The following is a 15713-nucleotide window of genomic DNA, read 5'->3' as shown; positions in this document are numbered from 1 at the left end:
AGGACTGATGCTTCAATCTTCTAGAGAAGGAAAACGGAGGTAGAAAGGTGGATGCTTGAGCTGCCAGTTTGCTATGCGCTCTCGAGAAGAAGATTCCGAGAGAGAGATACATGCCTGCTTGGATTTGGAGAGGATTAAGCACCGATTGCTTCTTGCGTGTAGGGTAGGAGCGAGAGGAGAGGTGCTGCTGCTTTCTTGCTGATTGTTTTCTCGGTGAAGAGGGAAAGGAGATGAGCCACTACCGTGCGCTATGCTTGGTCATGGGAGAGAGGTGGCGCAACAGCTACCAGAATTGGAGAATTAGGAATCCGACGATTGCTCTTCGGGGGAAATTAAGATGGATTGGAGAGGAGGAAGGAGATCTGCTGCTCCCGATCCAATCCCTGCTCGTCCCACCGTCAGACCTCCAGGACCGAGCAGAAGCACAGCCTGAGCGGACGAACGGGACCCCATGATGCCTTCTCCCTAGTACCGCATCTTGCCGTAGCAACCGACTGCCAATTAAAGCATCGGCGAGGCGAGCCACCAGAGCTTCCGCGGTCGCAGTCCACTGATTGGCGATGTTCAATCCGCAGTCGCAGCTCGGGCGCCTTCGTGCTGGTCACGCTCTCGAAATGGTCCCTGCGGATGGAGACTCCAGAGCAACTATGCCTCGTGCGGCGCCCATCAGCTGGAGCGGTGAGTGGCGGCACCATCTCGACGGCAAGAAGCGGCGGCGGCTGGAAGCGGGCGGAGGAGGTGGTGCCGCATATCGGTGCAGACTGCAGATTGAAAGAGAAGATAGCCCCTGCCACGTCCATCATCTCTGACACGTCAGCCCGCGCCACGTCGGTTCAAAACCGGTGCCACGTCGGACAAAACTGGAGTGGAATCGGATCAGGGAGGTCACACGTCCGGTTTCAGGAGTACGAGGAGGCAGAACGGACGGTTTTATAGTTGCGGGAGAAAACACGGACTCAGTCCATTGTCGAGGGGGGGTAAGTAGTATCCAAACAGCCATGTTGGGCTTAGTTGATCTCTCGTTTGGGCCGCGCCAACTCCATCCATATGAGCCCCAAAACGAAGCCCAATAAACGTTTCGCGCACGCACCTGAGCGAAGAGAGAGAAGGGAATCCCCAAACCTCCCCTACACCCACGCGCCGCCGGCCGCCGTCCCCTTCCGAACCTTCGTCTCCCTCGCGCCCGCCATGGCCGCCGCCTCCGCCTGCGGCGGCGCGGGCTGCGGGCCGCACTGCTCCTCCTCCTCCGGCTCCGCCGCAGGCGCCGAGGAGGACGCTCCGGCGGAGAGGATGGCCCGGCTTTCGATCGCCACCGGCGCCGCCACCACGTGCGGCAAGTGCGACGGCGGCGCCCCGACCGTCGCGGCGTCCGGGGGCGCTGGCATGTGTCGGGAGTGCTTCCGGGCCCACCTGTTCGGGAAGTTCAAGCTCGCCGTCACCAGCAACGCCATGGTGCGCCCCACCGACGCCGTCCTCCTCGCCTTATCCGGCGGCCCCGCCTCCAGGTCTCCGATTCTCTCGGATTTCCCACCGTCATCATTAATATGTCTTCTCTCTACCTGGTAGTTTGGGCAAATTTGTGCACTGTGGCAAGATCAACATATGCCAGCTTAAAAAAGAAAAGGATCAATACCCACGGCCAACATATAGCATTGGGTTTGAGCTCTATTGCAAATTAATGGGTCATGGGTGGCAGGGTAATCGGTTAGGTACTTAGGTCTTTAGTTTTCGATGTTGCTTCACTTCCATGGTTTTGTTAAAATCCCACTGAATCGAATTGTCGCCACACAACCCAGGGTGGCCCTGCAATTCATACACGCGATGCAGTCCAAGGCGATCCAGAGCTGGGAGACGAGCAACTCGCAGGCCCTGCCGGCCTTCGGCGTTGGCGTGGCGTTTGTCGACGAGAGTGTCGTTTTGGCGAGACCGGAGCATGAAACTCAGACGGCGACTGAAGATATCAAATCGATCGTGTCGAGTTTGTCACCCGGCGATAAGCAAGTGCACGTTGCCCCTCTTGAGGACGTATTCTCATCTGGGTCAGAGGACAAGGTGGCCAGGCTGAAGGAGGTGGTCGGCATGATCGATGATGAGACAGGGAGGGATGACTTTATTCGATGCTTGCGCATGCTTTCACTGCAGAAGGTGCTTCCCTTCAGTGCTTGTCCATGCGCTCACATGTTTTTTTTTATACCAAACTTACAATTCCATGTTGATATTTTGCTCAGATTGCACTGGAAAATGGCTACACCAAGATCATGCTGGGGACATGCGCATCTGGAATAGCATGTCATGTGCTATCTGCCACCGTGAAGGTACGTTGCTAATCTGGTGATGCTTCATACTTCTTGAAAAGATCTCATGAGAGTGTTGAGAGCTTAACAGAATTACCAATTTTTCCCAGGGGCAAGGCTACTCTTTACCAGCTGATGTCCAATATGTTGATACACGGTGGGAAGTACCTGTGGTTCTTCCACTCCATGATTGCCTTGCCCAAGAGCTTAGCTTGCTCTGTGAACTTGATAGGTGAGATCAAAGTTCATTTATTAATCTAGTTGTTTGTTTTCTTCACAACATCTTTTATTCTAATGGGTTCTATGCTCAGTTTAAAGATGCAGCAACTTCTTGATAGGCCTTGCAGGGGCATCAACAGCTTAGTTGCATCGTTTGTTTCACGACTAAGGGTAGGTCCTCTTGTTCTTCGCATGCCACTTGCTTACCAACTTGACATTTTAGCTATTCTGAATTAAACTAAAACTGAAGCTGTGTTCTTGTTTAGTGATTACTTTTATGAATATCTTGAGGAGCAACACAAGTCATGATTTTTAACATTTTCTAATTTCTATTTTCTATTTACAGGAAGAGAACCCTTCTCGAGAGCACACCATTTTAAGAACCGCACAAAAGCTTAAGCCATTCTCTTTTAATAAGTTCTCAGCAAACGGCTATCATGATTTCCTGCCATCACGGCTTCGACCCAAGTTTCAGAATGTTGATACCAACGAGTCTACTTTCTCTGAAATTCTCTGCCTGATATGTGGAAGCCCGTTCAGTGAATCAGAACTCCAGAATTTGGAAAACACAAAGCACAAGGCCCAGAAGAAAATTGATCTTTATACTGCTCATTGTTGTCAAAGCTGCCATTTCCAGATTCTACCATCTGCTACAGATACGTATGGACAATTCTTTTCACTACTACCGAAGTTTTGGACTGAGAAAGTGGACACTGCATCTGCCAGCTCACTAAGGTGAGGCTTTGTAGGCTGCCTCATTGTCTGGGTATTTATTGTGCATGTTATCAGTGATATACTAAAGGAAAACATTAAACCTTTCCGTGTTGCTTCTTAGCATGATGTTTAGTTTACATGACCACTTGTTTCCACATGTTCAACACTCCATTCATTTGCTAATATCATGTTTGTTCTTCAGTGCACTGATTCAGCAAACTGTTTATTTCAGAGATCAAATAGAAGACTACCTGCTGGAAGATGATGATGAAAACTGAAATTATCGCTTTAGTGAAACCCAAACTTGTGAGAAAAAGTTGAAGGAGTCACATTTCTTTTTTCATATGGTAACGCCAGAGTGCTGGTATATACTGACACACATGTTTTACTACTGTTTTGTTTGTTAAGCAAGAAAGCCAGAAGAGACCCTTTCTGATTGTACCTCACACAGCATGCATAGAACTTACGGATAGCAGTGTTTCTCTCCAGTATGGCACTGCTTTTAGTCAATTTTTTTAGACACCCTTACAATTCCATGCATTATATTCTTCCTGGTATTCTGTAATTCTTCGATCAACTTATCTGGAATCTGTACAGTGATCAGGCAAACCATCACGAGCAGCAAGTTTCCACTGATTTTAGAAGACAGCACAGTTTGGATAGCTGAAGGTTTCCCACTTCCATGTGATTTGATATTGATTGGTCTGTACTGTGCCAGCTATTCTGTAGCAAAGATTGTACCAAGATGAATTTATCCAATGATGTTTTTGGACCATCCGTTTTCTGTATAGATCTTGTATTTACTGCTGTTATAACATATTAATCCTTTGTATTTGACTCAAAGCACACTTTTGGGACGTACAGATAGACGCTGCATCCTGGTCCTTGGTAGGGCTGAAGGGATGCACATCCTATCCCCAATGCAAAATGCCAAGCATGTATACAACTGTACACATCACACATCACATACAAATGTACAATACTAAGAGTTGCAGGAAACAAAAATGGTAATGGCACTACAGATAAGTGGTCCCTTGCGTTTTGCTTTGTGCAACTATGTAATCAACTTGCTTTTCACTGCAATATCATGTAACTCTTGATATTTCATTCCTGTGGGTGACAGTAAGTCATTTTCTACTAAACCTTTGGCTGTCTTTTCCCCTGCATTTTAGTGCATCGTCTCTTCTACTAACCACCACGTTACAAGTGTATTGGAGACTTTCTTGTGAAATGCATCGCATGCGTGCTTGCATCCATGTGCACTTCTCAGTGTTGCTGAACCCACACACTGGTCAAACATTGGGAACCTATATCTTATGAGTAATTAGGTTAAAGCTTGTAAAGGTTAGACCTTTTATTGTTAGCCACTTTAATCTGATTGGGTTGGCATAAAGCCTGGCCAGTAATCTTAGCCAACGTGCAAGGGCTTATCCAGCTTTTCATCAATGATGACAACACAAGTGCATACAAAGTCCCGCAAGGGCCTACAGAACCTTTCATTTTAGATGGTTGGAGCAGGTTTTATAAAACCGACTACCTGCTGATGGATGATGTTGATGGATTCTGGCAGAGCTTGACAAAAATTTCAAACTTTCAAATGTTCTCCACTCTTGTTCAAACTATAAAGTATGAGAATAAATAATGCGGTTATTGATTAAGAATCCACTAAAATGGTCCGTAATTTTCTGCAAGTTGGGCTGATAGCCTTCCGATCTCTACTTCTAAATTTCTAATGACACCAGCAGAAGAAATGCTATATTTTGTTCTTGTTTGAAGGATTATTTTGTTGCTAATGGCTGCAATTGCCACTCAAATTGCTTTTGAACTCGTGCTTTAAAATCTCTGTAGATCTATGCAGCATGGGTGGCAGGCACTCTGTCCTGAGCTATCCAATCAACCCATCCTTGTGGTATTGTTGTCCATGACATCGCATGGCAGTGGTGCTGCGTGTGCTACCATCAACAGTAGAGGCGGTGCTTCATCAGCAATTGTTTTCTCTTTGGGCAGCAAGGCTGACCCCAAATAGGCCTGGAAACAAAAGGTAACAAATAGGGCTACCAGATATTGCTCCTTGTACTAACCTTCATATCTTTTTTTAAAAAACTTAAAACCCGGCTGAGAGTGCCGGATTTGTATTAATTAAAAGAGGAGAGAGTGACAAGGTCTAGGCCCAAACAAAAAGGAAAAGCTATAGCTGTACGAACATGAAAGAAAAGCGCTCACTCCTCCATTTCGACGATAGCACCTAGGTATCTGGCTCCCGCTAAGATCCAGCATCGCGCTTCCTCTTTGATTTTGCCAAGCAGTTGGTCTAGACTTTTGAACTTGGTCTAGACTAACCTAGCTTCGTATCATAGTTTCAAGTTCATACTATAGCATCATTGGTGTTTTGGTGACTCAAAAGGCTAACCTAAGCTAACGCTACAACTAGCATGTTCAGGTTCGGCACTTGTAGAGTTTAGCCACTGTGTGACTTTAGTGTGTTTAGTGGACAAGACTTCCATGCACACAGTACCCACTTTTGCTTACTTCATTCTAACAAGCAAAGGCCCATTGTGTCCCCTAGTGATTGGCACAGCCCCCTGCTGTCATTGAAATATGTGGAGATGGGGGGAAGAAGTTAAGGCCCCCCTGTGACATTGACATGACCAAACCTGGGCTTCATTTGGACATATTTTATCATGCTTTGATCCAAAAGCTTGAAGCATTGGTCAAAGAAAACATTGGTGAGTGGGGAGGAAAAAAATCTGCAAGTGGCACAGTAGATATGCATGCAGTTTCTGAACCTTGCTTCATCAAAGTGGTTGTGGGTGCACAACTGCACACATGAAAGATCTCTGCTTCTGGTTCTTGTTTACTTGCTAGTTGCTGCTGTTATCACCTCATCTGCATTAGGTTTGCCTAATTCTAGTGATAATTCGAAAGAGTGGTGAGGTTCTAGTCAACACTTGTGGCTTGATTCTTGAATTATTGAATAGTGGGATGTACACACTACTGTGGGGGCTGGGGTGCCTGAATTCAGGGCTGGGCTATGCAGGGATCTGTAGCAAACTTGACAAGATGTGTCATGGGTTGCTTGATTCGTGACACATACCTGCTGGCTTGCAATGCATAAATGCATGTCGATGAAATCGAATTCAAATGTCATGGCTGGTTTGTACCATTCATGTACAATTGTCCACCGCAGACGACATTGGTGCTCAGCATGGCTTGTACAATCTTTAAATGCAGCGTGCTGGTTGGTTCCATATGCAGGACCGTCGGTCACAGTGGATCAACACGGCAGCGAGAGCCAGCAGCAGTGAACTCTGAAACTTTGATTTCCTGCAGAAATTTCTACAAATCCATGCATGTTGAACGACAACAAATCTGATATAATATAATCCCGCCCTTCAGCTAAACTTGCTCATAATCTGAAGAAGCTCTTGGTCCATCATCGAAGTCACTCGGCTGGATTTGAATGTTTCAGAGCTTTCAGACAGTCCATGTAATAACAAACGATTCAGGTCAGATCTCAAACTTCCCGACACTGCAATTTGCGATTTGTTTTTCTCCCCCACTTTCATCTGAAATCCTTGACGCTTGTGATGATCCAATCCTGTGCTCACCCTTCGTTTTCAGGCGCGGATTCCCGCTCGTCCTGTTGCCCGAGCCTCGCCGTCGCCGATGGATCACCAGACGCAAACGCCGGTACGGTGGTCCAGTCCATCCCATCCCATCCCATCCCATCCATGGCCGCTGCCTCCCCTTGATCTCAGTGAGTGAGCTCTGGCCAAATCTTGGCACCTTCCCCTTCGCCGTATTTTGTTATTCGGATGGCAGCAATCGGGGCGGTACTGATGAATCCGCATCTTGGACGATGCGTGTAGAACTGGGCTAGTCCGGGACACCGGCCCTGGAATCATGCGTTTTGCTCGCTGCTGCACCCTCTCATGTGACCTCATATTTGTATACATGTACATATCTACATATGATTAATAGCTTCTGGATGTAGCATGACAGCGACCTTGGAGACAGCTAGCTTGCCCTAGTTCACGAGCATGGTGCACGCTGCGAGGTTTAAATTCCATGGAATTTCACCGTTTCTTGGTCGAAGTGAATCTTTCAGAGGTTTAAATTCCGTGGAATTTCACCGGTTTTTGTTTCTTTGGGTACTGTGGTGAAGTTTGTGATGGGATGAAACTTCATGCATGGGTGGGTTTGTGATGAGGTGGGAAATGTGGTGTTGCAAGATGCTATAGATTAGTCGCGTGATCCCTGAGCAGATGCCACGCTGTGTCCGTATTATGTCCCTTGCATTGCTCGCTTTCAAGAATGGCTCTGCTTTTTTTCTGAATGGATTTGGGGCCCCGGGCCCGCAAACCGGGTGATTTGTCTCACTGTTTGTGCATTTCTTCAGGAGGAGGCGAAGAGCGTTGCGATTTGATTTCTACCTGTTTTTGGATGCACTAAAGATTTTTGGGAGGGATGATGCTGGGAGGTGGTTGAGATTGGCCTCTCAAACAAATCCCTCCTTTTTTTACATGGAGCCTGCAGCCTGCCTTTTCCACATCACTACTAGATTAGATTCTAGTAGGGTTTTCCAGGGACCAGAAATCTATTTATCTGAAAAAGAAGCACCAGGCCAGGAGTAAGCATGCTTGTCAGGTGGAGCGTGTGGATATTGTTTTTTTTTTTTGAGATGAGCGTATGTATAGTTGGAGGCACACTGTTGCATACTAAATGGATAATCTTGTATGCCAAATCCATTGTACAAGGATAGAATCTTAAACCAGTAATTTTAGTTTTGTAACTTGATCAGTCTATGGAAAAATAAATTGACATATACCAATCAGATAAATACACTGTCAACATACGTTTCATAATTGATTTAGGGGGTGTTAGTTCCACTTTAGTCCTTATCACATCAAATGTTTAAATACTAATCAGGAGTATTAAATATAAACTAATTACAAAATCAATTGCACAGATGGAGGCTAATTCACGAGACGAATCTATTAAACCTAATTAATTTATGATTAGCACATATTTACTGTAGCATCACATTGTCGAATCATGGACTAATTAGGCTTAATAGATTCGTCTCGCGAATTAGTCTCCATCTGTACAATTGGTTTTATAATTAGCTCGTGTTTAGTTTTTCTAATTAGTATCTAAACATTCGATGTGACAGGGACTAAACTTTAGTTCGTGGAACTAAACACCCGGTTAATGAAACTAATTTTTGATAATGTAGATGTCGGTGATTTTTCTATAAATCTGTTTAAAATTAGATTGACTTAGGATAACATTGAAAAAAACCACATTTAAAGTGGAGCGAATGCTACTTTACTAACTTCATAAGGTTTTCTCTCTGACGTTCACATGGTATATATATACAATAGAAAGATTGATTAGGGTATATTTGACAGAGCTCCTAGAGCAGCTTCCAGGCAGTATTTTTGCAGAGAAGTGATTCACTAATTATGTGAACTGATTCTCTAAAATGAATTAGAGACTAGGAGCTGAAAAAAATTAACTTTTGGAATTCACTTCTTGCACAGCAACACTTCATACTAAAAATTAACCTAGAGAATCATAGAGGATTGCTTTCACACATGATTTTAGGAGGAGCTCAACCAAAATAAGCTCTTAGTGGTTAAACACCTGAATAGCACCCAGCAAGCCTAGGTTCAACTCCCCTAGTAGCGAATTCAACGGGTCTGAAATAAAAAATTTAAAAAAATAGGCCCCACGTATTCTTTATTGTGTTTAGAAGTGCTTTAGCAAACTCAAATATCCCAAGCATGGATACCTAACCAAGCGCCGATGGTTGGTTACAAATCCTATGTGAAAAAATAGTGAGCATTACAAATATGATTGCAGAGTAGCTAATAAATGAAAATTTGTAGAGTGCTGAAAGTACAATCATAAAGTATGATCAGTGTCACTCTTTAGAGTAAATGGTCATTAATTAAGGTGACAGGTGCACAAATACATGAATGCACTTCACATACGCCAGGCCGTAGTTGTATAGTACTCTTAGCCCAGGTGAAAAAACTTTACCAAAACTGTCAAATTTTACCACCCTTACCAAAACTGTCGATACATATCCGAATTGCAGAGGCCAGAAGGTAACACAGGAACACGAAAAAAAACAAAGAACGGTTAAAAAATTAGTGAAGCGAGAGCCGGTTAAATAGAGGGGAGGAGGCTTCGGTTGCCATCTCACTCTCGTCCCCTCCGGCCTCTGCCACGGCCCGCCACCGCCGCCGCCACCTCGCCGGCGACCACCGCAGCATCGGAGATTCCAGAGCTCGCGCCCCTCGCGCATGGTTCTTGGCTTCTCGCTTGCTCGACGTGTCCTGTAACTAACTGACTAACCGTGGTGACGAGATGATGCCGGTGGAGGCGGCGGCGGCGGAGGACTGGTCGGCGTGCGCGTTCTCGCTCACCTGCGAGGAAGACGGCGCCGACCTCGGCGACGGCTCCGTCGACGACGGCGTGCTCTTCTCGCCCTACAATGCCGGTGACGAGGAGGAAGAGGAGGAGTACTTGGAGCAGCTGGTGTTCAAGGAGGCCAGCTTCTGCTGCTCCTCCTCCGACTCCGCCGCCGACTGCGACGGCGACGGCGACGTGGACGGCGAGTGCCAGTCCGTCGTCTCCGAGGAGTGGTTCCGGCAAGCTCGCCTCGCCGCCGTCAAGTGGATTCTTGAAGTGAGCATCCGCCTCTCTCCCGATTAGCTAAGCTCCATTAGATTCGCATGGCATCTGATTGCATCGTTCGCCATTGCAGACGCGCGGGTACTTCGGGTTCGGCCACCGGACGGCGTACCTCGCCATCGCCTACTTTGACAGCTTCCTTCTCCGGCGACGCGTCGACGTAATCTATCTAACCGCGCCGCCGCTGTTAAGATTAAAAAAGTTTTCTTTTCCTTAAAAAAACAAAGGAAAAGGCCTCTGCTTTTGAATGCCAATGACGCCGGGCATTGCGTTGGTGGTTGCAGAGGGAGGCGATGCCGTGGGCGGCGCGGCTGTTGTCCGTGGCGTGCGTGTCCGTCGCCGCCAAGATGGAGGAGTGCCAGGCGCCGGCGCTGTCGGAGTTCGACGCTGGCGGCTACGACTTCTGCCCGGCGTCCATCCGCCGGATGGAGCTGCTCGTGCTGTCCACGCTCGGGTGGCGCATGGGCGCCGTCACGCCCTTGGACTTCCTCCCCTGCTTCTCCTCCCGGCTCCACCCGCACGGCGGCGCCGGCGCCGGCGCCGCCCTCAAGGCTATCGGCTTCATCTTCGCCACGGCCCAAGGTTGTTCTTGTCCGTACACATCAAAATCGAATCTTTTTTTTTCCCTCTCTCTTCTGACATCCAGTGATCTGTCTTGCGTTGCTCTGACTGACTGGTTTGTTTGTGCAGCTGGTAGCGTGCTTGATCACAGGCCGTCCACTGTGGCTGCAGCTGCTATCTTGGCTGCAACCTATGGACCTCTGCTGACCAAAGAGGCACTGGATTCCAAGATGAGATACCTTTCTCCATCTCGTCTTATTGAGAAGGTTGATCACTTGCTTGCATCTTTGAACATCCATGTACTAGCATTTTGACCATATGAATGTTCTCTCCGGATAAACTTAGAATTAGATGAACTTCACTTCATTCACCATCTTTATGTTAAAAAGAAATGTGTTTGTTTCTGTGATCAGGAGCATGTACACGCCTGCTACAGTGTGATGGTTGGGGGCATGAACAGGAGGGGTAACAAGAGATCATTGCCATGTTCAGGCTCCGACGAGGTTGCCACTAGTACATATGATTCTGTTCTTGTTGATGATGTTACCGACACCGCCGCCTTTGCGACGGTGGTGGCGGCGAGGAATAAGCGGATCAGGCTGGAGCTGCCGGGCATCCGTTGAGAAGCTAGCACCACCGGGGACACAATTTTTAGCCAGATGTCTAGGGGGGCTTGGTTTGATCTTCCCTTTATTTTCATTCTTTTAACTTATATGTTTGCAAAAAAAAAAAAGTTTTTTAGGTTCTTTGAGCCATTGCCATGGGTTGGCATTGGCTGCTGTCAGATTGGATTGGTTTGGTTTGTGTGAGAGGTGGAAGAGATGAACAAAGCAGAGGGCTGAGCTTTCCTATGGAGAGGAGAGCTTAGGTTAATAAGCCCAATGCCAGTGCCCAAATGGGGCACATTCCAGTCAACTTTACTTGAAAGTTGCACTGTTTGATAAGCCATTGTGGATGGCATGTTGCAATGCAATTTGCATTCATATGGTGAGATGCTGCTTCTGCAGAGAAGTTGCAAAACAAGTGGTAACAACACTGAGGTTGAGGGTTTTACCATTGTTTATAGAGGAGAGAGAGAGAGAGCTGTTTCCTTTTTTCACTTGCGCAAGTGGATGTGTGAGTGTTTCACTCTGCACTTGCTTGGGTTACATCGGTTTGTAACAACCCTGTGTACTTGTGTAACCCCTCTTGTTCCTGAGGAATGGATCAGATTGCATCATGTGTGTGACCTCCCTGTAGGTTTCTTGATCAGTTCTGCCGACTGCTGCAATTTTCAGTGTCACTCATTCACTTCTGCTGGGCCATGGCAGTGGTTCTTCTTGCTCTGCTTTTTTCTCCAGGAGGATCCAATGCAACCTTTTTCCTGTTACATTGCAACCAGCTTAGCACATGCTTGATGAATCTTGGCCAAACCCCACTATTGCACAGGCAGAACTTGCACAATCCACAGTAATGTAAGTAAAGGAAGAGATGGCCGGTGTGTAAAGAAAGCCATTGTCAACCATGATTAGTAGCAAGTACATTGTGGCCCTTTGGACATTATTGTGTATGATGAGCAAAGCATGCAACAACACACTACGTGCTGTTGTGTGGGAAGGAAGACAAGTGCTGCTGCATATGGATGGGAGTATTAATGAACAAGATAGATACAGGAGATTAGCACTTTAGGCCAATAATTGCCAAAAGATTAGGGTGATGTGACTTCTAACTTATGTAGTTGTGTATTTGGTTGGTATGGAGCTGCACAAGTTTGATATTTGTTACACCAAGAGGATGTGGAGCACACTGAGGCAACTTGCAAGTTCTGAGCAAAGTAAACTATCAAAAAGAAGTTGTGGCATGTGACATTTTTCAGCAAATGGTATACTTGACCTTTCCTGTATAATACCAATTCTGGAAATTGCTCATTAGGTGTATGTGAATTACATTCCGCAGATGATAATTACAAGTAATAAACATGGATTTATCGTAACTCTTCCAAAGAAAAAAACTCTTTCAAACACAAACCCCCATACATTAGTCAATGCAATGAACAAAGAAGGTTACCACTGTGCCACCATGCACATGCGGTTAAAGATAAACAACAAACATGCTCAAAATATTACTACTTTCATGGATACAATAATGATGATATCTTTACATCCACAGCCTTTATTTTTCTCCATCTCACCCCATGATAAACCCTAAACCATAAAGTTGGTCTTCTAGCCTCATCCACTATCTAATGCAGGTCTTACATTGCACCCTGCCTTACAGCTGGTAAAAAGAGCTTTTGCCTCTGCACTCTGGCAATGAAAATGCCTGGCCTGCCCCCATGGGCAATGGAGTGGCTTTCTGAGCTGAGAGCCAGCCACCAGTCCACCACCACCACCACCCCTGCAGGCTGCCTGCTGCAGCCATGGCCTTGCCAATCCTCTCTCTTTCTCTCTCATTCATGTGCCTTCATGGCTTTGTTTTGTTTCTCCAATGTTGCTATATAAAGGAAAGCGGTTCCTTGCATTGAAACATGGTCAGTTGGTCACAAATGCGTCTGTGCTGTTCTCAAACAGACAACAGTGTTTCTATGAAGGTAGGCCAGCTGGCACTTGGAATATGGAACTCAATTTGCAAAAGTTTATTAGGTATGTTCGTTTAGCTCAGATAGATGAATAAATACATGCTGTTTATTAGAATATAATTCAGTTGTAGTTCATGAGTGTTCCAAGAGAAAATTTTACCCTTTTCTATAGGAATAATTCCTCACATGCCTGATCAAATGTAAGCCATGGCATCTAAGAAGAAATGATGGAGAAGATATAAATACGAATTTTTCATTTCCCAAGTTTGAACATCTTTTTTCCTAAAAGGGAGAAAAGAAAGAGTATCGAAATGAACTACGTATCTTTATATTAAGAATAGAATGGTCACCCAAATTTGGGCAAACACTTCCCTTACCATACTTTTATTTTCATTCAAACCGATCTACTTATCATCTATGATATACCTCGGAGGTCGAGCTGGTCAAGAAGAATGGACCACTATAAAATTGCAACTGCATGAAAGCAGATCAAATCAAACATGTTTAGGGGATTTTCTTGAACTAATCAACTGTACAATGTTAAGATGGGCATTGGGCAACTAAAGATAATCTTACAATAATGCTTGTGTCAACCAATAGCAGCAAACCTGGTAGCTTGTATCTAAAGTGTACAGAGGATATACTATTGCCTGCATTCTGAATCTGGGCTTGCCCAAGCCTAGATGTGCAATATGCATACGGTCGTTGGGTGAATAAACATGAGGATCCAGAAAGGTTAGCAAACCTGCACAGCTTCTCAGTCACCAATGCAGTCAAAAACAGGCTTGGAGACAAAGCTTTGGTTAAATTTTGCTGGTTCAAAGGAGTCCCACAGCTGCCACCTAGAAGTGAGTGGCCACCTCACTGGATGGCCGGCTGCCCCTGGTCCTAGCAAACCACCATTTTTTTTTTGGCAACACTTGAGTACTTGACTATTATGAACATGAACAGTGTGTAGTAAAAAAAACTCGGATCCTATATAAAAGATTTATCTAGGAGTAAACATCGATCTAATTTCTCGTAGTTTTGTGCCTGTATGATTCTAGTATGAAATGCACCACATGAAATTGAAGGGGAAAAAAAGAAGTAGCAAAGGAATAGGATGAGGTATGGCAGTTGGAGTTTGTACAGCTGTGAGTCTCATCTCTCAACTGAAAGCCTGGGGCAAAGATGGCCGGCTTGCATCAATGGCAGGCAGGGTGTGGCCCTGGCTGCTCACTACTGTGCAGAAGGGTGAGCACTTGGGGTGTGGTCTAAAGGCTAGAAACAAGCCTGCACAAAGACAAAGAGGCCAGCACAAAGATATCTTCCCATGCATCACGCAACAGAGAGCATGAGAGCAGCATGTAGCACAGTGACACACACACACAAATCCTGATCTGGTCAAGGAGACATTGGGGCTTGTTTTGTATCGCTTGTTTTGGTTGTTCTTGCGTGATGGCACTGCTTGTGAATGCGATGAACTGTCTACTGTGGGTGCGGTCCCAATTCTTACCTTGTCGTACTCTAACCATCGATACATTTTGTGCTTAGGTATATACCTATTTTTATTTTTTTACGGGGAAGGTTTATCTATTTTTATATTGTAGTATTTGGATAAAGAGAATGATACCTCCTCCGTTCCAAATTGTAGGTCGTTTTGACTAGTAGGTTCATAAATATTATTAGGCCAGTTTCAATGGAAGAGTTTCATGGGCATTAAATTTTATACCACATCAGTAATTTTGCTAACTTGGCAAGATCATTTATGAGGAGAGTTTCATCAGATGTCAGAGGAGTTTCATCCTCATGACACTCCGCTGGCACAGTTAGCTAGTTCTCAGTCTTGGTAACTATGCAATGAAACTGTGCACTGAGACTGGCCTTATGCACCTAGACATACATGTATAATAATATCTATGAACCTTAAAAAGTTAAAATGACCTACAATTTAGAACGAAGGGAGCATCACAAATTGTAGATTATTTTAGCATTTTTAGATTTATAATTTTTGCTACCTATATAGACACGTAGACCGAACGCAAATTCTTGAACCACAATGCTAAAGGAGGTTGATAACCATGATCTGGTTGGTCACTTGAGATCGTCCTAGGATAGTAATTAACACCATGATCTCACACTGTATTTCCGTCGATCCTTAATCGAAATGTGTGGTGGCTGCCGTTGTGGACATTATGAGGAGGCCGTGCCGTGCAGCTGCCGGTCTGGTCTGGTCAACCTCGAGATCGGGGACATGATCAGAGCCAGAGCCAGAGCGAGCCACGGCATTCCCTTCTTCCGCCTCGGTTCCTGCGCCAGCCAGATGACCTGACCCACCGGCCGGTGTTCCAATTCCTACTACTCGTATCCGTACTTGAAAACTCGATCGGTACCGAACCGTGGTACAGTACATTCTAAAACTAGTGTCTGATAGAAAACTATAAATGTACTCGTATCGTCATTTTCAGATGGAATTCATCTCTACGACTCATCAGAGTAATTTGTAATCGAACTTTTATTCGGATTGTTTAGTTTGTTCAGAATAGTATTTCTTGCAAATGCGCTAATTGTATTGGATGATGCGTGCCATCCATGGAAAGAGCGCACAAATGCCCTGTTGCATGGATTGGGATCCTCCTGATGCACACAGCATGTCCTGGCCGCTGTGGATGGAGCAAAGCTAAATG

At 45.5% G+C, this 15713-nt stretch overlaps 2 protein-coding genes across 3 annotated transcripts; both read left to right on the top strand.

Annotated features, from left to right (window-relative positions):
* Positions 1-1086: 1086 nt before the first annotated feature.
* On the top strand, positions 1087-4084 carry LOC101774702 (cytoplasmic tRNA 2-thiolation protein 2). Of its 2 annotated transcripts, XR_001163469.3 has the most exons (8): positions 1087-1505; positions 1797-2145; positions 2229-2315; positions 2405-2526; positions 2606-2684; positions 2860-3248; positions 3460-3591; positions 3825-4062. XR_001163469.3 is itself a non-coding variant. In XM_004962973.4 (7 exons), the coding sequence occupies exons 1-7, from the start codon at positions 1189-1191 to the stop codon at positions 3503-3505; spliced, it is 1389 nt and encodes a 462-aa protein (XP_004963030.2). In that variant the 5' UTR covers positions 1087-1188; the 3' UTR covers positions 3506-4084. The 2 variants fall into 2 exon arrangements, 1 of the variants encoding a protein (XP_004963030.2); XM_004962973.4 differs by having other exon boundaries at positions 3460-4084.
* A 5328-nt stretch (positions 4085-9412) lies between these two features.
* Positions 9413-11724, top strand: LOC101774293 (cyclin-D5-2). Its single transcript, XM_004962972.3, has 5 exons — positions 9413-9923; positions 10003-10089; positions 10214-10511; positions 10620-10756; positions 10904-11724. The coding sequence occupies exons 1-5, from the start codon at positions 9603-9605 to the stop codon at positions 11111-11113; spliced, it is 1053 nt and encodes a 350-aa protein (XP_004963029.1). The 5' UTR covers positions 9413-9602; the 3' UTR covers positions 11114-11724.
* Positions 11725-15713: the final 3989 nt, after the last annotated feature.

The sequence above is a fragment of the Setaria italica genome, chromosome III (genome assembly GCF_000263155.2).
Source record: "Setaria italica strain Yugu1 chromosome III, Setaria_italica_v2.0, whole genome shotgun sequence".
Classification (NCBI taxonomy): Eukaryota; Viridiplantae; Streptophyta; class Magnoliopsida; order Poales; family Poaceae; genus Setaria; species Setaria italica.
Note: the sequence above shows the minus strand (reverse complement) of the source record. Positions and strands in the feature narration are given on the sequence as shown.

Excerpts from the sequence above, each read along its gene's own strand:
- LOC101774702 (XM_004962973.4), top strand. The coding sequence starts at position 1,189 with ATGGCCGCCGCCTCCGCCTGCGGCGGCGCGGGCTGCGGGCCGCACTGC. Across the intron at positions 2,527-2,605 it reads TTGCTCTGTGAACTTGATAG|TTTAAAGATGCAGCAACTTC; the intron begins GTGAGATCAAAG and ends TTCTATGCTCAG. Across the intron at positions 3,249-3,459 it reads GCATCTGCCAGCTCACTAAG|AGATCAAATAGAAGACTACC; the intron begins GTGAGGCTTTGT and ends TGTTTATTTCAG.
- LOC101774293 (XM_004962972.3), top strand. The coding sequence starts at position 9,603 with ATGATGCCGGTGGAGGCGGCGGCGGCGGAGGACTGGTCGGCGTGCGCG. Across the intron at positions 9,924-10,002 it reads CCGTCAAGTGGATTCTTGAA|ACGCGCGGGTACTTCGGGTT; the intron begins GTGAGCATCCGC and ends TCGCCATTGCAG. Across the intron at positions 10,512-10,619 it reads CATCTTCGCCACGGCCCAAG|CTGGTAGCGTGCTTGATCAC; the intron begins GTTGTTCTTGTC and ends TTGTTTGTGCAG.